We start from the raw sequence: 26,448 nt of genomic DNA, 5'->3' as shown, positions 1-26,448 counted from the left end.
CCCCTCAAATCTCAACTCAGTTCACTGGGTGGCAAGGAAAAAAATATATAAACTAAACTATCAGGCTTGAGACAACTAAAATAATGACTGATTGAGCTGATTACTTTTCTTCTTGTTTTGTTGCTCTGAGGCAAATGATATAACCATGAATCTTTTCTTTTAGTTGTTTTTTTTTTTTTAATTCATCCATTCCTCAATTTCTTGTTGAGTGTCCATTATGTGCCAGGAACTTACTTAGTGAAAAAGAAGATTCTAATTAGTTCACATACATACATTCTAATTTGCCATTCACTTCCAAGCTCTATTAATACCATAAAACTCAAGGCTTACTCTTGACCTCAAGTGTCTTAACATATCCCTAAAAATATACACATGGAATATTGGAATTAGAGGAAGAAAAATCCTGCAAATTTGGAATCCCGCAAATTCTGTCTATTGTAAGCAGATTTTCAGACACATGCAAAAACCGTCTTCTTTTTTTTAAATTTTTTTTAAAGATTTTATTTATTTATTTGACAGAGAGAGAGCACAAGTAGGCAGAATGGTAGACAGAGGGAGAAGGAGAAGCAGACTCCCCGCTGAGCAGGGAGCCCGATGCGGGGTTCGATCCCAAGACTCCGGGATCATGACCTGAGCCAAAGGCAGACGCTTAACGACTGAGCCACCCAGGCGCCCCCCAAAACCATCTTCCAATGTTGCCATCTCCCTCATGGGTGTTTTAAATATTGCCAGTACATGTATATCAATTTTATGGTTTAAAAAAAAAGCTGTTTAATTTGTAAACATGCCCTGGAGCATCCTGAGAGCATCAAGCCTTTGAATATTTCTTTATGAACTGATTCAGTAATAATGAACCAACAGCAGGTTCACTGACACACATATTCCCCGCCTGAAATTAAACCTTTAATGACCGGGGCGCCTGGGTGGCTCAGTTGGTTAAGCGACCGCCTTCGGCTCAGGTCATGATCCTGGAGTCCCGGGATCGAGTCCCGCATCAGGCTCCCTGCTCAGCAGGGAGTCTGCTTCTCCCTCTGACCCTCCTCCCTCTCATGCTCTCTGTCTCTCATTCTCTCTGTCTCAAATAAATAAATAAAATCTTTAAAAAAAAAAAAAAAACCTTTAATGACCAAAAGGACCTCATAGGCTCAAGCAGCTGCCCCAAGTCACCAATACGGAGATGGTCAAATCCCTCAAACAAAAGTTACTATGATGAATTTAGATGTCCCTGAAGTATCTAAGCTGCATTTAAGATTTTAAGGCCGGCAGCCTCCAAATAAAAAGAACATTATCCTCAATGGTCACTTTAAATAGTAATTTAGAGCTACAGAGTGCAGTGATTACAGTGGGGAACCCCCTAACTGAAGTGTATGACTAAACATTGTTGGGGGCAGACTCTGCTATCAAGAGGATGGAGCTGATGTGCTGGGGTTGGGGAGCCAGAGCCTATATTCTCAGGGAGCTGCAGAGAATACACAAAAACGGGATGCTCACCACTGACCGCCTTCACTATGTGCATATCAGCTTGGCTACTGATGTTTAAACAGAATATTTCACACTGCAGTCTCTAACAACTAGGATGAAATGAGGGATCTGTGGGAACAGTGAATCCTCTATTCACCCCTTGCAACAACTCTGAGTGTAATACACAAGTAATATTTTTGCCAAAGAAGATACATTCTCCAGCACAATTTTCCTATATTCTTTGGCCAGGAGAAGTAGCTTAGAGAACCAATCTATTATAGTCATGTAAGGAAGACAGATGTGTGGGAAAAACAGGCTCAGCGGCTTGACAATCTCAGAAGACTCGTGAGCAATAAAGGGACTGCAAAGGATGAGGGAATGAGTATAAGGTAGTAGCCATTCCAGGGGCTACCCCGAGAGAAGGCTCTGTCTCAGCCCCAGTGCCTGGCACCCAACAGGACACCTGTAAGTGTTGGCTGAATAAGAAACAGTGGGAATTGAGAGACTGCAACCTGGAGAAATCACAGATCGGAGACATCTTTATAAGGTTGGGAGGAATAAGGAGTTTGAAGAGCAAGGGGAACTTTGAAGGTAGAGTTGGAGGAACTGAAAGAGGAAAGTGAAACTGCAGGCAACGCCCAGGCTCAGCCCCGGGAGCAGAAGAAATGCCAGCACAGGCCAGGATATGAAATGTGAGGCGCCCCGCAGGACCTTCTCAGGGGGACACCATGGCTGGGGGATACGACGTTGGTGCACTAAGCCAACGTGAGAGCACGGTGGTGGGCATGTGGTGGAAGGCTCATGAGGACATAGGAAAAGCAGTCTGAGACATTCATTTTCCACGGTTAGATATAAGGTACAACAGATTAGGGAACATAGAAACCCAGTCAGGCTTCACCCAAAAGCAACTTGAAATAATGAGCTATACACTTCCTTTAAGAAGAAATAGTCTTTGGGGGCGCCTGGGTGGCTCAGTTGGTTAAGCGACTGCCTTCGGCTCAGGTCATGATCCTGGAGTCCCGGGATCGAGTCCCGCATCGGGCTCCCTGCTCGGCAGGGAGTCTGCTTCTCCCTCTCCCACTCCCCGTTTGTGTTCCCTCTCTCGCTGTGTCTTTCTCTGTCAAATAAATAAATAAAATCTTTAAAAAAAAATAAAAAAAAGAAGAAATAGTCTTTGGTCAAGTCCCATGGATTTGCAAACATAGTGAATCTACAAAATAAAATCACTCATTGTCACAGAGACCATAAATTGGTATCAAAACTGAACTTCATCCTACTTTTTTAAATACCAGAAACTATTGACTGATTTGACATTTCTCCCCTAATTACCTTTTAACTTCCCATCACGTCAATAAAACAAGACATAACTAATCGATAATTTTACTAAGCATCCCTGAGGGCTATTTTATCTGTGCAGTTATAACTGCAGTATAACTAAAGCTAACTAGAGCTAAACAAAACTAATCACTTGTGATCCAGTGTAGCAAAGAATCTGGTGAGACCATGTGTGTGTGTGTGTGTCATTTCTTTTTACACTCGATCTTAGCCAAAAGGCTGAGAAGCGATTGTCATTTCTTTTTAAATAAACATTTTAAATAGCACTGCTGCTTAAAGAAGGACTGCATTAAGACAGTAACTGAATTCAATGACTTAATTCAATTTTGGAGCCTCTTCAGGTGAGACTCTTTACCATTCAAAAATGAGCAGCTTACTTAAAAAAAAAAAGCACAAGAAATAAATAATGTGAAATAGAATACTTGAAGCGAAATTATAATCATTATGATGCTGTCATCTTAACATCTATAGACCTAATTGTTTTACAATTGACTTGACATGTGAGAAAAATGTCCAAGCCTAGGTAAAAATATGCTGCTGAACACTCACTGTGGGGAAAGAAACTGAAGACAACAGAAATGTAAAAGCAGAACAATGAGGTTCGCTCTCGGGTGTCTAATCCAGGAGACCACTGTGCACAGCTGGGAGACAGTAATAACGGGTTTTCTTTATTTTTCTTTTCCTCTATTTTTCTTTTTAAAAGGTATGCAGCAAAGAGGAGTGTGGTGAGCCACATACTGTAAACACCAGCAGTATGAGGTGGCCACCTATGCTTCCAACAGCAATAAGATAAGGTGCTGACTTAATGCAAATTGATAGTTGCAACTTCTAATAACCTCCTTACTACTACAGACACATTTCTGTCTGCCTGTCTCCCCCTGTCCCCCAGGCTCCCCAAGAAGGAGGCAAAAGGAGGAAGATGCTGCACTTGGAAACAGGAATTGGACACATTGTTGGGAGACACATGACTGAGGGAAGTGTCAGGAGAACAGAAGCTTCACTTCCATAAATGGGCCTATTTGAATTTCCTGGTTTGGCTGGTTACTTCAGAAACAGTGCAGAACCTCCGTGTGAACTATCTGCTGCATTAGCAAACTGGCCCAAGTATCCCTGTCGTTCATACTTCCCCACCGCACAATCGGAATGGAAACATTTGCTCTATTGGAAGGCAGTGATAAGGGTGGATTTTTAAAGTTTCCATTTTTAAGTGAAAATGAAAGAAAAATGCTCTTCTAGATGTGTTTTGCCTTTGAGCTCCATTTGAAAAAAAAAGAAAAAAAAAGGCAGAGAAAGCTGCTGTGAAGGTCACCGAGTGAAAGAACTTCCTCAGGGCACAGAATAAATTAAATCCCAAGGAAAAAATAAAATGTGATTTCCAGAGTGTGAGGCACAAACTCCAAATGACAATGATTGACAGCCAAACTATATCCGTGCAATATCCAAGACTGCACGTTCTCATTTACCTCAGTGTAGCCAGCAAGCGCCCATTAAACATCCGTCTGATGCCCAAATTAACCTTCTTGGCAAACTGAAAGAGGCACAAACTATCATAATCAACCTTTCATTATCACAGCAGCCTCTAGTTAAAGGGTCAGAATAATTGTGCCATCAGAGCCTTGATTGTTTTCAATCAACAGACGGCTGGAGTGACAGCTCAGTGATGGAGGGGTCTGATGAAACTGCACCAGGCCTAATCAGGGTGGATGAAAGGAAGGCATGATTGGTGCAAATGAACAGTCGTGCCTCTCCTTTTCATTTACAATCTGAAATTACTCTTAAATTTGTGGGTTTTTTTTTTTTTTTCCCTCCCTTATGAGCACCACTGAAAGAATGTTTGACTTATTATGAGTTCTGACAGTGCAGAGTTATAAAACACAGGTAGGGTTATCAGCTGAGGCTTTAAGTGGGTATTCAGCATAATTCTAACAAATTCACTCTTGAAAAGCACAAAATGACTAAAAAGGCTTCCAATGACCTAACCTCTCAGCGCTGTTTGATTAACAGACCCATTTATTCCGCTGGCATTCTAAATGATGAGAAGATAAAACCGAGGGCAGAAATACCCTGGAAATGTTTTCTTTCAACCCACTGCTCTGTTTGCTTCGGTACCAGTTCCTCTGTCCCAAATCCTTCGTGGCCTCGAGGAACACCACTTTAAAGGCTCACAAGCACTCACCCATCAGAGGATATGGGTCAAATACGGGCTATTTTTGGCAGAGAACATGAAGCTGCTCTGGGAACCACAAGAGTAGGAAAGGGACTGGAACACATAAACCCTAATGCTGATATCCAAAAGAAGATTTGGGGAAAAGGAATAGGAAATTCTGTGATAGGCAAGGCTAAACTTGCCCTAAAAGCGATTTGGAGAAAACCAAAACAAAGTAAAACTGCATTTACATAGCAGTTATTGGGGTTTTTTTTTTAAGATTTTATTTATTTATTAGAGAGAGAGGATGAGTACAGGGGAAGGGCAGAGGGAGAAGGAGAAGCAGACTCCCCACTGAGCAGGGAGCCTGACATGGGACTCGATCGCAGAACTCTGGGACCATGACCTGAGCTGAAGGCAGCTGCTTAACCAACTGAGCCACCCAGGCGTCCCTATGTAGCAGTTATTGTTAACAAACTACAGACATTAACATCCTTAAAAAATTTAGTGACGAATGGAACACACATTGGACTGGCAAAAATAAACTTCTAACTTCTATTTTTTGTCTTGATTCTTGAGATCAACCAGCCAATTATGAGAGTATTAGGATTCAGGACAGTACTGAACACAAAGGAAAGCCTTTTAGCTGCAAAGATGAATATGCATCTAATTTCCATATGTGTATCTACCGGGGAGTGTGTGCACGGTGTGAACCCCACCTGCATGTGTGGAAGAGATGGGGGACAGGGTGGCTGCTGGCTCAAGATGCAGGGTAGTTTTTAACCTCTCCAGTCAAATTTTTTACATAAAACTTAGGCCATTTTATTTGTTAGATTGTGATTTGGAATAATGGCATAGAGGTATATAATTAACAAGGTAAAGAGTTATTAAACACAGCCTGAAATTTTCCAGGCAATATTTAGCAAAATTTGTTCCCTCTTATCTAGACCTCTTTCATGAGTCAACGGGTCACCACAAATGTACACAGAATGTGCAAAATTCCCACAGTTCTATCTACATGAAATACACTTCAGGCAGGGTATTGCGGACTGTCCTATGACTTTCTTTCTGCAGCACCTCAAAGTTTCTGTTTTGATTGTTATTTAGAGACAACTCTCAAAGGAAGCTATCTGGCAAAGGGTTCCATCACAAGTATTTTTCAAGGGCCCATACTCTTTGGTGGCCACTTTACTTCCCGTGTGCACACAGGTATCTCCAGCAAGCTGTCCCATTGACAGACACTCCATCATCGCCTGATGGATAGTTCTTCTCCCAGTGGGGTATTGGCTTTTTTTTTTTTTTAAGATTTTATTTATTTATTTGAGAGAGAGAGACAGAGAGAGTGAGAGAGAGAGAGAGAACACAAGCAGGGTGAGGGGCAAAGGGAGAAGCAGACTCCCCGCCGAGCAGGGAGCCTGATCTGGGGCTTGATCCCGGGACTCCAGGATCATGACCTGATCCAAAGGCAGGCGCTTAACTGACTGAGCCACCCAGGTGCCCCATGGTATTGGCTTTTTAAGGCCTGACTTCTTCTGCTCAGAAGGCAGTCTGTGTGTTGACCAAAGAGGAGTGACTTCGGGATACTGAACTCACGGGGGATTTGAAACAGTATTTCCTAGCTGATTCATAGAGCATGAAGACGAAACGCAAGCCAACCTGAGTAAGTGCCCGTTCTAACCCCCAAACCCAAGAAGTGTGGAGCTGATCATTCTCACGTACCACACAGTGTCTCTACGTGGCCTAAATCTTGAAATCATGAAATGAGGAAGGCAGAAAGATTCTTCAGGGGAGTTGGCAAACCTGGTAAATCAATCCCTTTGTTTATTATTTAATTGGGCTTCACTCCAAAGAGTGAATAGTCCCAGAAGTGGGCAGAATAAGAAATCGCTCACAGTCCTCCACAAGTCCAACGTCATTCTCACAGCCAAAGACAGGGATGCTTAAACTGTATTTGCCTCTTAACGAAGTGCTGTCCTTTCTGGATGGAGAGGTTCAGTTTTACTTTCAGCTGTGAGTAATTTCCCATTGTGATTGGCTGACTTATAGTCAATTTAGTATAATTAATGCCAAATTACATTGTAATTCACATAGAATTACAAATTAAAAGCTATATTAAGAGCAAATGAATTAATCAAAATTAATGATATTATACTCACTTGTTTTAAAGTGTTAATAAGATAGGTCCTTCTAAAACGTTTAAAGTTCAGAGCACCATCCATCACTCCTTCAATTACCTGATTTCTTTGTGTGGTCAGAGGAGGTAGCATGTGGGCATTTTTCATCAACAAGAACACACACAAAGAAGATGTGTGCATTCCATCTCTAGCTTGCAGGGCTCCTTTTGGCTTCTATTCTTGAAGCATAAGTAATGTCTGTGTCACTTACTGACACTGACATGTAATATTCCCTCTAGACAAAGGGAAGCAATGTCCAGAATTTGTTATATCTATCTCTAGAATTCATCAAGAATTGTTGTTTTTTTTTTTTCCTAAGAGGATTTTTCTTCCTGGTTATGTTTTGTCTACCACAACATCGAAGTCTGTTTGCATTCCTCCAACATAACCCCCGCAAATCACAAAGAAGTGGTCAGACTAGGGAGCAGGACCTCAACCCAGAGAACGTATGACTCTGTATCGTGGGCACAAAAGAAGTCTGAGAGTTATCTTTATGAACGCTGCCGACGATTGTTATCTATTCTAGAATGGCCGCCTTTCTCCTCCAGATGTGCCAAGTTGAGGTGTTCTTTATTTATACATGGGGCAAAAGTTCTGGAGGCAGGAGCGGAAGAAGCAGTGGATAAGGATGTCAGTATTCAACAATGTCAAGGTGTCTACATCGCTTTCGAATATAAATAATTTCGGAGCCTCTGAGCCACTCCATGGTTAATTTTAGATCCTGTCCATTAGAATGCCAGGAACAGGAAATCTCTATGGTCTTCATGGCCACTGGACACTCAATTGGCCTGATAAGGATTCCCATAGAAATAGTCTGGGAAGCAGGATATGGGCCACAGAATCCTTTCTTCTGGAAAGAGACTAACATTTATCAATTCCAATAAATTAATTTTTTTCTCCTTTTCTCTTAAGCCCCATATTTAGGCCATCACCCAATTGTCAATCTCTGCTACCTATATTTCTAAATTTTCAATGTGCGGTTCATAAAATAAAAATATAATTATTAATCATTTCCATTCATTCCATCCAATTTCCAACAGCCTGAAGACTTCCCACCACACAGTCTATACAGCTGCAGCAAAAATAATGGCGCTCCAGGTTCTCTTTCAAACTGATTTAAAGCCCTTGATGGGATTTTAAAGTGATCCTCCCTTGTGGGCCTTCTCTTCCTGCTGCATACTTCATCACCTGTGCCTCGAAGGAATGCAAGGTGGCTCCCTGCCTCAGCCAGAATTCTCCAGTCACTTCTCCTCATCAAACCACCTAGAGCCCCAATTCTCCAGGCTCTGATAAAGAAAGACCCTCAGCTACAATTTCTCGTACTGCTTTTATTGGAGTCATGTTTGCAACTTCCCACAAAGCCGCACAACAGGTGAAAATGAAAATTGGTCATTTATTAGGAAATGTATACTGCTGGATTACTCATTATAGATTAATAGAACCTCTTTGACGTATGAGAAGACATGTCAGGTACTTCGAGTTTCCGTTTTCTTAGAGATCTGGTATATTTCAAGAGAGTACAGTGCAACCTACGTTGAATATACACTGTGAAGTGAGTCAATCGGGGCGCCTGGGTGGCTCAGTTGGTTAAGCGACTGCCTTCGGCTCAGGTCATGATCCTGGAGTCCCGGGATCGAGTCCCGCATCGGGCTCCCTGCTCGGCAGGGAGTCTGCTTCTCCCTCTGACCCTCCTCCCTCTCATGCTCTCTGTCTCTCATTCTCTCTCTCTCAAATAAATAAATACAATCTTTAAAAAAAATAAAAATAAAAAAATAAAAAAAAATTAAAAAAATGAAGTGAGTCAATCACTTGCCCTCTGTGAGCTTCAGTTTCCTGACTTGTTAAAATCTGGGTAATATTTGCTTTATCAACTTTAACAGGCTGATGAGAGACTCAAATGAAATCACGTATGGAAAAATGCTTTTAAAATATAAAGCTCTCCAGGATTATAAAGAATTGTTATTGTTGCTGTTATCATTATTGACGAACTTCTGTGCCTAGCCTCAGGGTTTCTCTCTCATATACAGCTTTAGTTGGGTTTTATTTTTAAATCCCTGATAACCCAGGTAGCAGCAAATATTACTGCAGGCCACCAATGCATAGATAATATTCTCCAGCCATCTTTTTCCTTCCCATGGCAGCAACAACAAAGTATCAGTCTGGAAACAACATGAATCACAGTGAAAACTAGAAGCAGAGAACATAAATATGTCATATCTCATCAATCACCTTGTTGTTCTGTTGTGCTCATTAAAAAAGGAAAAAAAAAACCCCGATTAACTCATGGGAACAGCAGCACATGAATACAAGTTAGGTCTCCTGTAATTTCTGATAATCACTGCCCCTCACAGCTACTTGACGACACACAGCTCTAGTGCTGAGGATTAGCTGAAGCAAAGTCCCTCTGAAATGAATGTGTCATGCATCTTGCAAAGGCACACAGCACAGACAAACAACGGCAAGGCCACCAGTCAAGCTCCTGGGATGCGTCCTCACTGAGGAATTAGTGGCGTGTCCATCAGGATGAATGACTAAATATCCACTCTGGCAGCTTCGAGCACCAGGCCCTGAAATAGCAGCATTGCTCAGTGTCCAGCTGGGGGCCCTCAGAGGATAAAACACCCTCCGGGCACAGCACTATTTGGGATGCGAAGGAGCCACAGTTTATTCTCTTCCCTAACACCCATAAGAAGGAAGAGGAGATATCCCCCTTACATTTATAGAAAAGATGGTATGTAGCGGGGAGGGAATGCCAGATGTTTCAGGAAGAAAATCGAGAAATGGTACACGTTTAATTAGGTTAAGGAATGGGAAGTAAAAAAATAAAATGGGATACCATGAAGATGCCCAGAAAGTACCTTTCTGAAAAAAAATAGTAATGCCACATGTGTATATGAAATTGAATTGAGGAAGGCTGGGAATATAATGAAAGATTGTAATTTCGTTTGGGGATGAGCATTTTCAGGCCATAGCATTTTATTCTAATTCTAGTTACCAAGGTCCAAGTGTTAGAAATGATAATGCTCCTCACATTATTTTCTGATTAAATGACCACCCACAGTCTGATTTCTTTGAGGCTTGGACTGCACCACACGGACTGACAAAGGTTCGCAAAGCTGTTTAGCAGGTACAGACAATGAACAAGAGTTAACAACAAAGAAAGCACTGAGGGAAAGGGAAAGGGATGCTACGTCGTGTTGAAATGCCCAAACAAAAGCATTTCATTTTCCAACATACCCAGATCATGTCAACATGCCCCAAATTAGCAAATTATTTGGCACAGGTCAGTCCCCACTGGGAAGGAATCAAACATGGTGGGAAAGAGTAGCAGGTGGGAAGCTTCACATCAGACTCTAAGATCCACGAAAGCAGGGCCACGTCAGTCCTTTCCACTCTGACTGCCCAGAACCTGCCACACAGCAGGCAAAAGTAGGACTCAATAGCACATGATTGGGTAGGGCAGACACTCAATAACAATTTGAAATAAATGAAGGAATGAATGAAGTGCATACTGTAGAGCACAGGGTCAGAACTAACAACATGACACAGACATGGATAGAGGCAGGCTTGACCATTATCCTTTCAATCTCTGGGCACCACAGCAGAGAACACAAATGGTCCAGCCCTTCCAAATTTCTTTTAAAGTCACAGGAGGGACGCCTGGGTGGCTCAGTTGGTGAAGTGTCTGCCTTCGGCTCAGGTCATGATCTGGGGTTCTGGGACTGAGCCGACGTCGGGCTCCCTGCTCAGAGGGGAGTCCGCTCCTCCCTCTGCCTACGCCGGCTGCCCCCCCTGCTCGTGCTCTCTCTCTCTGACAAATAAATAAATAAAATCTTTAAAAAAAAGTCACAGGATTAATTTGATACACCTCTGTGTCCATTACCCCCAAGTACTTCTGAGCTTGAATTTAGAAGCTATGGACCAGAGTAGGAAGGTCCCAAGAATGAGAAGACATGAATTTGATCTCTAGCCTTGTTACCTCAGTTTTTTCATTTGCACCATAGGACAACAAAGCAATGATAAATGCAGAAGCATTCTTGAAACTGTGATATGATACTCAAATATGAAGTATTATGACAGTACTGTTTATAAAGATTTTTTAAAAAGATTTTATTTATTTATTCATGAGAGACAGAGAGACAGAGAGAGAGAGAAGCAGAGGGAGAAACAGGCTCCCAAGGAGCAGGGAGCCCGATGTGGGGCTCGATCCCAGGACCCTGGGACCATGACCTGAGCCGAAGGCAGACGCTTAACCATCTGAGCCACCCAGGCGCCTGACAGTACTGTTTAACATAGAGTCCTATTCAAAGTCCTTGCTTCCCCCTGGCCAGAAGTACATTTGGGTCAATTTATAATGTAAGAGATAAAAGATGTCAGCTGCGTATATCCCAAGTGCCCTCTACTTTCTAACCATAAAGGAATAGTTGCTTTTGGTTTGGGCTCATCTTCTGGGACTCCTTTTAAATCAAACTGTTAAGTGGGTGGTTTTGTGGTATAGATAAAAGCCAGGAAGGGGCTTGTCAAAAAACAAAAACACAGCATCTGAGGTTGTTGACTACTCTAAACAATGTGTGACTCATGTCTCTAAAGATATAAAGTAAATGTGTTATTAGCAGTATGACTTACGGAACCAAATTTCCAACAATATATAAGGAAAAATGCAGTTTTAAAAGGCCAAACTCAGGGGCACCTGGGGGGCTCAGTTGCTTAAGCAGCTGACTCTTGATACCAGCTCATGTCTAGATCTCAGGGTTGTGAGTTCAAGCCCTGTGTTGGGCTCCACACTGGGCTCCTACTTAAAATATAAATAAATAAATAAATAAATAAATAAATAAATAAATAAATAAATAAATAAATAAAAATTTTAAAAAAATAAAATGAAAGGCCAAACTCATTTTGTAAACCAATTCCTAGAATGAACCCAGCCCCGTGTAGGAATAGTAGGATGTATTCTTATCCATTCAATACATTTTAATATTCAATACATTTTAATATGAAAACTCTACATTACTGTTTTTATTTATTATTTATAGAGAGCAAGAGAACAAGGCAGTGTTCAATGCAAACATAACAGGCACAGCCTCTGCCTCTGGGGACACACAAAGACAAATGCAAACATGACTACCCCCAAACCCAAACCAGGGGACTCAGCCCTCTTGCCATACTAAAGTAGAACATGACCAGGGTAAAGGAGACTGTCCTTGCTGAGGTCTGATCCCATTTAATGTCAGTGATGTGACCACTGAATTGTCTGGTCAGAATACAAAAGGAGGGGTCCTCAACCCAAGGTTAATAAAGAAAGAAAGCATTGATGTACGTACTGTTCTTATAGTAAGTCCTCTTCACTGAAAATAGCAATCAGTAAATAAATTAATAATTGAACGAAAACCAAAGTTCTTCACATTCAGAGATGAAACTAAACTAAATCTAACTCAATAATGGAATATTTCTGGAAAGCTTTTTACCCCAGGACCTAGCTTCTAACACTGTACCTAGCATGTAATAGGTGCTCAAGAAATATTCACTTTTATTTCCACAAACTATCTTTATCCATTTTAAAATATCCTTCTTGTTTCTGCTACTTCAGAGATGAAATAAAATCCAGAGAGCTGAACTAATGGCTTAAAATCGGGGGCAGCTGGGTGGCTCAGACAGTTAAGCATCTGACTCTTCATTTTGGCGTAGGTCATGATCTCAGAGTCCTGAGATAGAGCCCTGTGTTGGGCTCCGCACTCAGGATGGAGTCTGCTTGAGTTTTTCTCTCTCCCTCTCCCTCTGCCATTCCCCCCACTTTCTCTCTCTCTCTAAAAATAAATAAATAAATCTTTTTAAAAATATCATAAAGATCCCTCCTATTTGGGGCAAGGCATGGGAAAGGAAAACCGAGTTAACAAACCTATACTCGGCCTTACACCAGCACGGTTTTGGGCATTTCATAGGTGCTCGATAAATAGTGATGGATGGAGAACCACATCTTCTCTATGTGCTAGCAAATGTAAGAATTTACATCACATTCAGGCTTTTTCCACTCCCATGAAAAGTAATCTCTGAGCCCTCATTCTGGTAAGAGAGAATCTGGGGTAGAAGAGGCAGATAATGCATTTTCCTCAGAAAAAAACCGGATTGGCCAGGACTTCCTATGAAAATGAAAACAGACCCAATACGTGGGAATGGTATGGAATGGTTCATTATTTCACTCAAGTTTTATAGCAGGACCCCGGCTCAGTAATCTGAAACTCTATGTTGAATCTAACAGGAAAAATTTAACAAGATCCTACTGAAACAAAGTCCTACGTTAGAGCTAAAACCCGAAAGCCAAACAAAACTGGTAGAGATTTGCCAGGTCACGAACACATGTGACCTCATGCCCCACGTTTCCTCTCCAGCTGATTTGCTCATTTTTAGTCTCCTGTTTCTTTGAGCCCCATAACCAATTTGGTGTCTTTCATCTGGAACCTAGAAATTGCTGGCCTTGAAACATCAGACCAAATTGTTAAGCTGAATTGAACTGAATTTTTTAAAAAGCATTTTTCTGAGGGGACTTCTATGCCTTTATACACTAAAGTGTGTATATGGTGCAATTCTCTACATTACCCTATGAATGTAAAGAGAAGTTACCTAACAGGCCGAGTAGTTTCAGACCATGGAAGGGAGGAAAAATTATTTATAGGGGATGAAGACGCCCTCTGTGAGAGAAGAGACTTAAAGTTTAAAAAGGTCAGATGGGGGGAAGAGCAGATATAAGGCATAATCTTGGGGGATTTCACAGGTTTTCAGATCCACAGAATGGTTATTACAGCCTGCAGCACATTTTATCAGGAAAGGAAGTGGATAAGGGACAGCAGGAGAAAGTAAAAAAGAGTTTGTTCAGTGAGGATTATTTGAAGGGTCTTATGACGTCTTCAGAGACAGACTGCGTGAAATCTGGTGAAAAATGAAAATGAGACCTTTTACCAAAAGAAAGGGAATGTCCCAGATTACATTATCAGTTGACAGCAGAAGAAGCACATGTGTAAACATGTGCACTCACGTGCGTGCGTGTGTGTGTGTGTGTGTTTATTGGGCTCTCACCTTAAGTTACTAGTTGCACATATTAATCAAAGAGCACTACCCCTCCATCTGCTTTTCTATTACCTGTCCTACTTTGTGTCAATTTCCTTTCTCCTCCCCCACACCCCTTGACTCACTGTTCTTCTTTAAGACATGGGATGGGGATTTGTCAAAGTCAATGAGCACTTTATTACAGTGAGAACGTTCCATAATGAACAATTCAGCAATTTAATGAGATTCTGTAGATTTGTCTCCAGCCTGTCCATCAAGATTCACTTCTATAAAGCACCCTGACACTAATCCTCTGGCATACCCAATCTTCACCCAGGGCTGAATATTAGATTCTTCCCTGGTATATTGCATTACTAGTATAACCTCAGCAAAAATGATGAACTTAACTATACTTGAGGCAATATAGCTGGTCTGATTTAATTTTTCTCTATTGGGTTGAGTATGAGGGAATTACGTATTTACTAAGATAAAGCAAAACAGTTTCTTATTGCCTGCTGAATGCCTAAATTGATCATATTTATGTGAGTCTTTTAATTCTTTCTTGAGGACCAGGTACAAAAAAGATATTGCCTGCAGCAGGAAGCAGTTTTTAAAATTCTACATGATAATATTGGTAACCTTTGGAGATACAATTATGATAACTCTTAAGTGGACAGTATGGAATTTTTTTTGGATACTCAGACATCTGCACATTACCTCTCTGGCAGTCCCTTCAACCATGCCACAAAAAGAGATAGAAGCCACAAGGATGACTGGCTCAGATTTTAATTCAGTTAGAAATAATTAAACGCAGAATTCATTCCAAGTCTTTCTTTTTCCCTTTGGGAAATGAAGAAAAATTTGGCAACCTCCCACTTTGAATTGACCAGAAAATGTTGATGATTTGTGTTTATAGGGGAGAACCACAGATAATTAAAATTCATACCAAAACTCATCCTCACCAACTTTTGACCTCTGCCTGAACAAACATTATCAGAAATACCTAAGAAGGAGAAAGAAAATATGGATTATTCTTTTCCTTATATTTTCTTTATCAAGACAGTGTGGAATACTGGACAGATGAGGACAGGGGTCTGCAGACTTAGATTTGTAGGCTGGCTCTGCTCTGTAACTCTGAGCAAGGCACTGAAGCCCCATTTTGCTCATCTGGACGATGGGGTGATAACAACTATCCTTCAAGCCCATTGTGACAATAAGTCAATAAGTTTGCAAAGAGTCTGGGTCCTGGAAGGCCCTCACTACACCATAGCTCTTATTATTCTCAGTGGTGGAGCAACAGTAAAGAAGGAAGTTGCTGATTAATGTAAATAAAGAAAGAAAGAAGAGAGAAAGACATCAGGAAAATTACCAGTGAATAGAGTCAGGTGCTGGATAATTAACAGCTCCCTCTGCCTGTTCTGGCCAGAGTTAAAGTACTCTCCAAATGTCATTTGCTAAGATACCAGGAATTTACCGTCCCATCAGCTAACAGAAGACTTCATATTTTCTCTTGATTTCTGTATATAAATAGCATGAACATGGATATAAATAAAATATATGTCTTATTTGTTTCTACTTCATGTTTCTGTATATAAATAAAATGATCATGAAATCTTGAAGGTATAACAAGATGGCTAGCCAGCATTCAGACAGTGAGGTGGTTGATGTAAAACGAAAGTGATAAGATGGGCTCTGACTGTTCCCCAAAGACACCATGTGGATTGTTCAAGTAAAGCCAGTGGGGATGAGCAGAAAAGGATTTAAACTGAATAATCAACCTGAAAACACAAAACATCCTCCCATCCCCTAGACAAAGGATATTCGGAAAGAATGCTACGTCAGGCGAAAGGCAGGGCTTAGGAAAATGGCAATGAATGCAGAATTAACTAAAGAGGGAGATTTTTCCACTGCTGTGCAAGAAGAGCTTCATTTTATTTAAGGTCCCAGCTGCTCTCAGCTGCAACAAAGAAATGTTTCAGAATCTATTCTGATTCCATTGGTCTTAAATAATATGCATATATGGCGCTTGACAATCCATTTTTCTCACGTTCAGTTTAAGAAACTATCTATTGGGAGAAAGAAATTCTTGACTCTTTCTGATGTAACCGCCCCCCCTTAGGGTTTTGGGAAGCCCCAGCAAGGGTCTGAGAAACCACACCTGTGACAGCCCGAGTTAAGCTGAGCAAAGGCTGAGGCCTCTGACCCTGAAGGGCTGGTGTTCTCCAATCACTTGCCCATCAAGGGAGCATGACTTCTGACTTTGACTCTGAGGAGAACCAAACCAGACAAAATAGTTATCATTGCTCCTCAACTGTTCAACTGTGCCTTTTCCCTGCCAAAAGAAGACCCATGCAGAGTGCCCTTACCTGCCAGATCTGCTCTTCACTCAGGGAGGTCAGGCGGTCGCTCTTCAGAACCTCCTGGAGCAGACAATAAGGAAGCGTTAGAACGTCTTCTGGGCGACTCTTCAGGAGCTCAGAGAGATGTTTCACTAAGAAATCGATCACTGCCTTCTCCAGCAAAGTGAGGTTAAAGAGGTCAGCAAGTCTGTACAGATCCAAGTAATTAAAGCTATTTAATTCCTGGGTGCCAAAAAAATAAAAATGGGGGGAAAAAGATCTCTTAGAAATTAATCCAAGAAAGAGCAGGCAAGAAATTCAGACTGAGTCACTAAGGTTTATATGACAGGAGTGGGGGAAATGGGACTCCACTGATAATGTTAAAAAAAAAATCTTTTAATTATGAGACTCTGGCAGAGAACTGCATGTTCTAGAATTCATCATTTCTCCTTACTTTGCCCCTCTTAAAACACATGTATTTAAAGACATCTTATTTTTTAAATTTTTAAATTTATTTTTGAGAGAGGGAGTGAGAGAGAGCACAAGTGGGGGAGGGGCAGAGGGAGAAGCAGGCTCCCCGCTGAGCAGGGATCCCAATGTGGGACTCAATCCCAGGACCCTGGGATCATGACCTGAACTGAAGGTAGACACTTAACTGACTGAGCCACCCAGGTGCCCTAAAGGCATTTTAATAAAGGAGTTGAAAGAAGTTTCTGATTTCACTGACTGAAATGTTACTTTGCAACTTTTCAAGAAAATTTTACCATTGAAGAAAATTGATTTTTCTATCCTTTCCGTATTTTACAGCTCTCAGGTGAGAAGTTTGTTCGACTACAAAAATGTGAGTTCAGGTAAAGTAGGAGTCGTGATTAGATGACACAAACTATATGAAGGCAGACTGACTCTACTTTTTCCAAAACTTCAAATGAAGTATGTCTTCGAGTAAAGACAACCCATCCTGACTTGAAATTAAAACACAGATTTTTTACACGTAAGGTCTCAGGAAATGAAGGAATCTAACAGAAAAGATTCCTGTCCTGAATAATTCTATATTGAACCTACCTAAGATGAGCAATTTATAATTGTTCTTTATTTTTTGTTAGCCTCAAACAGTCAGACAACCAATGACAATCTTTCCTTCTTATTCAAAGAGTTCCTGTAGCAATGCTCATTTTGGGGGGGATTTTCCCTGTCTCTACCAGTTCTCAAGTTCATAGCCATGGCTCTAAAATAATGCACCCAGAGAGCCATGACTCCTGTGGACACTTTCTTTAATTCTGCAAGAATTGCAGTGGGCACACAGGCCTGATGATAGAAAACTTACCTATTTCAAGTAGAATGAAAGTCCTGTTTCCCATTTTTATTCTTATTTTTTTTTAGATTTTATTATGTTATGTTAGTCACCATACATTACATCATTAGTTTTTGATGTAGTGTTCCATGATTCATTGTTTGTGTATAACACCCAGTACTCCATTCAATACATGCCCTCCTTAGTACCCATCACCAGGCTAACCATCCCCTTCCCTTCTAAAACCCTCAGTTTGTTTCAGAGTCCATAGTCTCTCATGGTTCGTCTCCCCCTCTGATTTCCCTCCCTTCATTTTTCCCTTCCTACTATCTTCTTCTTCTTTTTTTTTTTTTAATATATAATGTATTATTTGTTTCAGAGGTACAGGTCTGTGATTCATCAGTCTTACTCAGCACTCACCATAGCACATACCCTCCCCAATGTCTATCACCCAGCCACCCCATCCCTCCCACCTCTCCCTTCTACAGCCACCCTCAGTTTATTTCCTGAGATTAAGAATTCCTCATATCAGTGAGATCATATGATACTTGTCTTTCTCTGATTGGCTTATTTCCGTTTAGCATAATACCCTCTAGTTCCATCCACGGTGTTGCAAATGGCAAGATTCCGTGGTTTTTTTAATGGCTGCATAATATTCCGTTGTATATATATACCACATCTTCTTTATCCATTCATCTGTTGATGGACACCTTGGCTCTTTCCATAGTTTGACTATTGTGGACATTGCTGCTATAAACATTGGGGTGCACATACCCCTTCGGATCACTACATTTGTATCTTTTCCCCCCCATTTTTAACTTGAAAATTTTAATACGTGAGCAGTATTTTCCACTAGCTTAAGGAGTGCAGAATACCATCAGATAGCTAATTCACTGATCTATTTAAGTAATTTTCAAGATATTTTCACCTTTTCCAGTTATCCAAGAATATTAAGAACTCCTTCTAAAATACTGATATTCTATTTGAATGTATTTGTTTCTAGAATATTTGAAAGTCTAAAGGAATAGGTTCTAAATCTGTGCTGTCCAGCATGGGTAGCCCCTAGCCACAGGTGGCTACTGAGCACTTAAAATATGGCTAGTCTGATTTGAGAGATGCTATAAGTGTTAAAGATACACCAAATGCCAGGAAGAAGAAAACAGAATGTAAAATATCTTGTTAATAATTTTATATTGATTATATGTTAAAATGATAATCTTCTGGATATAGCAGGTTAAATATGTAATTATAATTAATTTCACCTGTTTCTTTTTACCTTTTTTTAAGGTTTTATTTGACACAGAGAGAGAGAGAGCACAAGCAGGGGGAGTGGCAGAGGGAGAAGCAGACTCCCCACTGAGCAGGGAGCCTGATATGGGACTCAATCCCAGGACCCTCGGATCGTGACCTGAGCCGAAGGCAGACGCTTAACTGACTGAGCCACCCACGTGCCCCTCTTTTTACTTTTTTTAAATGCAGCTACTAGAAAATTTAGAATGACATGTGGCTCCCATTATGTGCTGTTCTACTGAATAAAATGTTAATAAAGAAATTGTAAAAACAGCTCTTTGAGTAACAGTTGCATCCTCATCATGGCTACCTGATTTATTATTATTATTTTTTTACTTTAGATTCTATTTCTTTGGATGGGAGATGATGCTTTAATTATATTCTAACAGGAGTCAAGCTAGACGACGAATCAGCATAAGATTCTGGCTCCTAATAGCTCTATTTGCCAACACAATCGAAAAGGAGTACATACTTACCTTTAAAATTAAGTTTACTACAGATGACCACTAAAATCCAATACAACTCAAACATCTAAGAGTCCACTCACAGCCATTCAATCAAAATATCCTGGCTTCCCATTCAGCAGATTTTATCAAAGGAATACTGAAGATTTTAACTCTAGCGCCAATTATTTCAAATAATGTTTAAACTTGTTCTCCAAATCTTACTTTTTAGGGTAGGTAAATTTTATTCTGGGAGTACAGAACATGTCACCCTTGTTTCCATAAAGGATTAGGACCAATTCCTAGGGATGAATGTTCTTTCTGGTCAGTACATCTATGAAGCTCAGGGTCCTGAATATAATTTTGGCATCCCGGTAAATCACTCTGCAGGCCCCCAGAAGCATCATGGGTGAAGTCAGGGTGGTGTCAGTGCCTTTCAAATACCCCAGGCACATGTCCAAGGCATGGTTCAAGGTCCTGAGGCCATGCCCAGCAGCACTGCACGGAGAGGCTACCATGTGCAGAAACAGCTAAGCTCAGCAAAGTTAAAGGTGGACAGGCGGAGCCCAGCAAAAATGTTTTTACACTCACTTGTTCTCCTGCCAAAAAAGTATATACAACTACGAGTTTGGGAGTGAATTATGTAGTAGCAATCAAATATTCTTTATTAAGCATCTTTATTTCCTATTCGATTAGATGCCTGCAGCTTAAAAGCAGGCTGATTCAGAACTACGGAGAACCCGAGAATTAATTTACCTTAATTGTGGTTCTTTTCTGCTGCGTTTCTTTTGAAGGTAGTCATTGAATGCCCGCTTCCCCAGTCCTGAAATGTTTTCATTTCCTAAGGATCTAATTTTATATAACCCCCAAATGCAAACTAACAAAGTATTTCATATTAGTAGAGAACTAAGAAGCTAAATGGACAAGTGTCAGCATCTGTCTGAACAGCAAAAGGGAACTAAACTAAGACATATATTCGTGTACAAGAGAAACATCAGCTAAAAGTCTACTCCCTATCTTTACCTTTTCATTTCTCTTCTCTTCTACTTAAAAACATAATTTCCCGGAGCACCTGGGTGGCTCAGTCAGTTGAGTGTCTTACGCTTGGTTTGGGCTCAGGTCATGATCTCAGGGTTGTGAGATTGAGCCCCAAGAAACAGGTGTGGAGCCTGCTTAAGACTCTCTCTCCCTCTGCCTCTCCCCACCCCCAAATAAATAAATAAAATCTTAAAAAAAAAACCCAAACACCATAATTTCCCCAAATCTGCAGTGCTTTCTATACATGTCTAAGGTTTCCACGCCCTTTGCCATGCATACTTGGCACCTCCGTAGTTAAACTGCATAAAGCAGGGAGATCAGGGAAAAAAGATAAACCATCTTCAGTGAGGTCACGATGCCACAACATGCATTCCTCTTGTCGGCGCTTTGTGAGCTTTAAGCAAAATCATCACTTCTTGTCCTTTTGGCTAAGACCATGTGTAAGCAAAATAATACCAATAATGCTGCTTTTAAAGATTCTCATAAATGTGATGTGGGGAGGTGGGTAGCAATGGTTAAATTACATTAAATGCCCACCTATAATACTGTGCATAGAAGAAAATAATCACTGTTATAAAAATAGTGCCATATGTTTCCAGTTATAAAAAGTAATAAATGCTTATTCCATAAAATTTAGGAAAAGTATGGAAAAGAAAACAAAAACCATTCATATTTCACCATGCAGAGATAATCACTATTAATGTTTTCATATACATATTCTAGATTTTTTTTCAAAAAATCTTTTTTATTTATAGAGAAAAAAAAGAATAATTGTATTCAGGGACAGAAAAAACCATCAGTAGCCATAGGCACTTGGAGGCAACCCACATTGGTGAAGAGCAAAGGCCGTACATACAATCAAGTCAACCTAGTTCAAATCCAGCCCTAATACTTACCATTGTCCATGACCTTGGTCAATCACTGAACCTCTCCCATTGTTCCTCAATCACAAAATGGAGAGTTCAACCAGCTCACAGGGTGGTCAGGGGGATAATGAATGAAAAGCTCTTACCACACACAACTTGGCACATGAAAAGTAGACAGTACATTTGGTGAACAAGGAATTATAAAGTATATTTGAGCATTGTTGTTTGGCATCCATAAACCTTGATTCAACACTGATGCAAGGAGGTGAAAATGAAGAATGTGATCCCTTTAGATATCAAAGTAATAAATAACCTGTATCATTAAGTCAGGGAAAAGAAGGATGGCCAAAGTAAAAAATATACAATTGAGTTGTAAACTGATCACATGTTAATGACTTCCTCATCTATATAAGCAGTCCAAACCTCTCTTGGCTTTGAATTCATTTTCCCAACTACCTGTAAGAGGACATCTTCTCTTGAATATTCCACAGAATGGAATGGATAGGGATGTGGTTGGATGACCACATCCAACCATCCACATCAGGATCTCAAAAGGTGGCCCATATTTCTCCCTCTTAACCAGTCATTCACCAAATCCTGTTTGCTCTTCCTCTTTTAGCAGTTCTTATTCTGTTCCTCATCATCTCCTACCCAGACTTCCTACAGCAGAGTCCTGAATTAACATTTCTACCTCCAGTATCAAATTCTCAAACCTCTCTTTTTACAAGAATCTGACTATACTGATCACCTGTTAAAAACTCACAAACAAGGCCTACCTCAAGAAACAAGAAAAATCTCAAATAAATAATCTAACCTTACACCTAAAGAAGCCAGAAAACAAGAACAAAGCCCAACGTTAGTAGAAGTAAGAAAATAATAAATATTGGAGCAGAAATAAATGAAATAGAGATTAAAAAAAAACATTAGAAAATATCAATGAAACCAGCAGCTGGTTATTTGTAAAGATAAATAATATTGATAAACCTATACCCAGATTCATCAAGAAAAAAAGAGAGAGGACAAAATAAATAAGAAACAAAAGAGATGTAACAACTGACACCACAGAAATATAAAGGATTATAAGAGTCTATCACAAAAAATTATATACCAACAAATTGGACAAACCAGAAGAAATGAATAAATTCCTAGAAACATAAAATCTCCCAAAACTCAATCAGGAAGTAATAGAAACTCTCAACACACCAATTACTAGTACAGAAATTGAACTGGTAATCAAAAAACTCAAAACAAACAAAAGTCCAGGACCAGACAGCTTCACAGAGAAATTCTACCAAACACTTAAAGAAGAGTTAATATCTATTCTTCACAGACTATTCCAAAAAATAGAAGAGGAAGGAAAGCTTTCAAATATACTCTACAAGGCCAGCATTGTCCTGATATGAAAATTAGACAAGGGCACTACAAAAAAAAAAAAAAGAGAGAGAGAGAACTACAGGCCAATAATATCCCAGATGAACATAGATGCAAAGATCCTCAATGAAATATTAGCAAACCACATTCAACAATACATTAAAAGGATAATTCACCACAATCAAGTGTGATTTATTCTGGGAATGCAAGGATGGTTCAAAATCCACAAATCAATAAACATGATACATCACACATCAACAAAACAAAGGATAAAAATCATATGATCATCTCAACAGATGAAGAACAAACATTTGACAAAGTTCAACATCCATTCATGATAAAAACTCAACAAAGTGGGTTTAGAGAGATCATACCTCAACATAATAAAGGCCATATATGATAAACCCACAGCTAACATCATACACAGTGGTGAAAAATTGAGAGTTTTCTTCTAAAATCAGGAGCAAGACAAGAATGTACACTTCTTGCCACTTTTATTCAACATAGTACTGAAGTCCTAGGCATGGAAATCAGAAAAGAGAAGGAAATAAAAGTCATCCAAATTGGTAAGGAAAAACTGAAACTTTCACTATATTTGCAGATGGCATGATACCATACATAGAAAACTCTAAAAATTCCACCAATTAATTAATTCAGTGAAGTTGCAAGACACAAAATTAATATACAGAAATCAATTATGTTTCTATACAGTAATAACAAAGTAGCAGAAAGAAAATTAAGAAAACAATTCCATTTATAATTGTACCAAAAAGAATAAAATACCTAGGAATAAACTTGACCAAGGAGGTGAGAGACCTGTACAACTATAAAACATTGATGAAATTGAAGATAACACAAACAAATGGAAAGATATTCCATGCTCATGAAGTGGAAGAATTAATGTTGTTAAAATGCCCCTACTACCTAGGGATGTCTGGGTGGCTCAGTCAATTAAGCATCTGCCTTCGGCTCAGGTCATGATCCCAGGGTCCTGGGATGGAGTCCCACATCAGGCTCCTTTCTCAGCATGAAGCCGGCTTCTCCCTCTCCCACTCCCACTCCCCCTGCTTGTACCCTCTCTCTCTCTTTCTGACAAATAAATAAATAAAATCTAAAAACCCCTACTACCTAAAGCAATCTCACAGATGCAATGCAATCCCTACCAAATACCAACTGGGGTTTCCACAGAACTAGAACAAATAATACTAACATTTATGGGGAACTACAAAGGACTTCAAGCAGCAAAAGCACTCTTAAGAACAAAGCTGGAGGGATTCAAGATACACTACACAAAGCTATAGCAATCAAAACAGGATAGTACTGGCACAAAAACAGACACAGAGATCAATTAAACAGTATAAAGAGCCCTAAAATAAACTCACACTTATACGATGAATTAATCTATAACAAAAGAGGCAAGAATATACAATGGAGAAAAGACAGTCTCTTCAGTAAATAATGTTGGTAAAAACTGGACAGCTACATGCAAAAGAGTGAAACTGAATCACTTTCTTATACCACACACAAAAGTAAACTCAAAATGGATTAAAGATCCAAACTGGAGACAGGAAAGCATAAAACTCTTAAAAGAAAACATAGGCAGTAATTTCTTTGACATTGACCTCTGCAATAGTTTTCTAGGTATGTCTTCTCAGGCAAAGGAAACAAAAGCAAAAATAAAGTGTTGGGACTACACCAAAATAAAAAGAGTTCACACAGTGAAGGAAACCATCAACAAAATGAAAAGGCAACCCACTGAAGAGAAGATATGTGCAAACGATATATATGATAAGGGGCTAATATCCAAAATATATAAAGAACTTACACAACTGAAAACAAAAAAAGAAAACCCTAATAATCTGATTTTAAAGTGGATAGAGACCTGAATAGACATTTTTCCAAAAAAGACATACAGATGGCCAACAGTCACAAGAAAAGATGTTTAACATCACTAGTCATCTGGGAAATGCAAATCAAAACCACAATGAGACATCACCTCACACCAGTCAGAATCGCTATTATCAAAAAGACAAGAAATAACAAGTATTGGCAAGGATGTAGAGAAAAGGGAACACTTGTGCACTGCTGGTGGGAATGTAAATTGGTGCAACCACTGTGGAAAGCAGTATGGAGGTTCCTCAAAAAAGTAAAGGTAGAGATATCATAAATATATCATATGATCCAGTAATCCCACTACTGGGTATTTATTAACCGCCCCCCCAAAAACCCAGAAAATACTAATTTGAAAAGATATATACAGCCCTCTGTTTACTGCAGCATTATTTACAATATCCAAAATATGGAAACAATCATGAATGGATAAAGAAGATGTGGTACACACACACACACACACACACACACAGAAATATTATTTAGCCATAAAAAAAATGAGATCTTGCCATTTGCAGCAACATGGATGACCTAGAGGGTGTTACGCTAAGTGAAACAAATCCAACAGACACAAATACCATATGATTTCACTTCTATGTGGAATCTAAAACCAAAACAAATGAATAAGCAAACAAAAAGCAGAAACAGACCCATAAATGCAGACAACAATCTGATGCTTGCCAGAGGAAAGAGGGGTAAGATGATGGGCAAAATAGTGGAAGGGGCGTGAGGGTTTTAGGATTCTGGTTATAGCATGAATAAGTCACAGAGCTAAAATGTACAGCAGAGGGAATAGAGTCAATGGTATTGTTAATAGTGTTTATGATGACAGATGGTGGCTAAACCTGTGATGAGCACAGTATACCACAGACTTGTTGAATCACTATGTTGTACACCTGAAACTAATGTAACACTATGTGACAACTATACTTCAATTTAAAAAAAAAGAGAGAGAGACAGAGAAAAACCATTAGTGAGCTTCCATTTGCTTATGGTTAAAAGTCAAACTCAGTAAAACCACATAGCCTTCCATGATCCACACCCTGATGACCTTCTTAACCTAAAGGGTAATAATCCCACCCACCCTGGCTTGGCTTCAGCCATTTCAATGGGCTACACGTTTCACATCATGTGCTAGGACCACATCAGGCATTGGCAATATAATGATGAGGAAAAATAGGCAAGTTCCAGGCCTCACAGAGTGTATGCTCTATTGGAAGAGCAAAACATATTACAAATAAATGAAAAATTATAATTGAGGTAAAGGCTACAAAGGGTAGAATATAGGGCTGTAAATGCCCATAATGGGTGATTTGACCTGGAGTGGAAAGTTAGTAAAGTCTTCTCTGAGAAGCCACATGGAGCTGATAGCTCAAAGAAGAGCAGATGTTTGCAAAGGATGGGGTGGGGAAGTGAATTAACTGCATTTTCTCATTTTAGTATTCTTGATGCTCTGGCATTTGGGGTGTCGCTGACTAGGGAGAGACTGCCCCTCCCAGGACTAGTCAGCTTTTAGAGATAGCGAACAACTTGCTCAAGAGTGCACCTTGTATCTGGCTCCTATACCCCAAGAGGCAATATTCCCCTAGGAATATTCCCTAATCATCCCAGGGCCGAGTACTGGACAATCACAGACAACCCATATGTCCCAGAGCCTGCTTGAAGTATTCAAACTAGACAATCATAAGCCTGCCTACCCTGCTTTGTCTTGCCTTTCCTGCAGAAGCCACAATAAAGGCTTCCTGCCCATGCTTTCCCCTCGT

General features: G+C 39.9%; 1 protein-coding gene across 1 annotated transcript in view; it reads right to left on the bottom strand.

The window, feature by feature from the left end:
- The window catches only part of KLHL32 (kelch like family member 32), a 202,231-nt gene that overhangs the window by 80,034 nt on the left and 95,749 nt on the right, over positions 1-26,448 (bottom strand). Inside the window, exon 4 of the mRNA XM_064597895.1 lies at positions 16,524-16,739. Coding sequence (XP_064453965.1) covers positions 16,524-16,739 — 216 coding nt within the window. The remainder of the gene's footprint in view (positions 1-16,523; positions 16,740-26,448) is intronic.

The sequence above is a fragment of the Mirounga angustirostris genome, unplaced genomic scaffold (genome assembly GCF_029215605.1).
Source record: "Mirounga angustirostris isolate CCGP_5_RB_7025 unplaced genomic scaffold, mMirAng1.0.hap1 SCAF_8, whole genome shotgun sequence".
Classification (NCBI taxonomy): domain Eukaryota; kingdom Metazoa; phylum Chordata; class Mammalia; order Carnivora; family Phocidae; genus Mirounga; species Mirounga angustirostris.
This window is presented reverse-complemented; position numbering and strand designations above follow the sequence as displayed.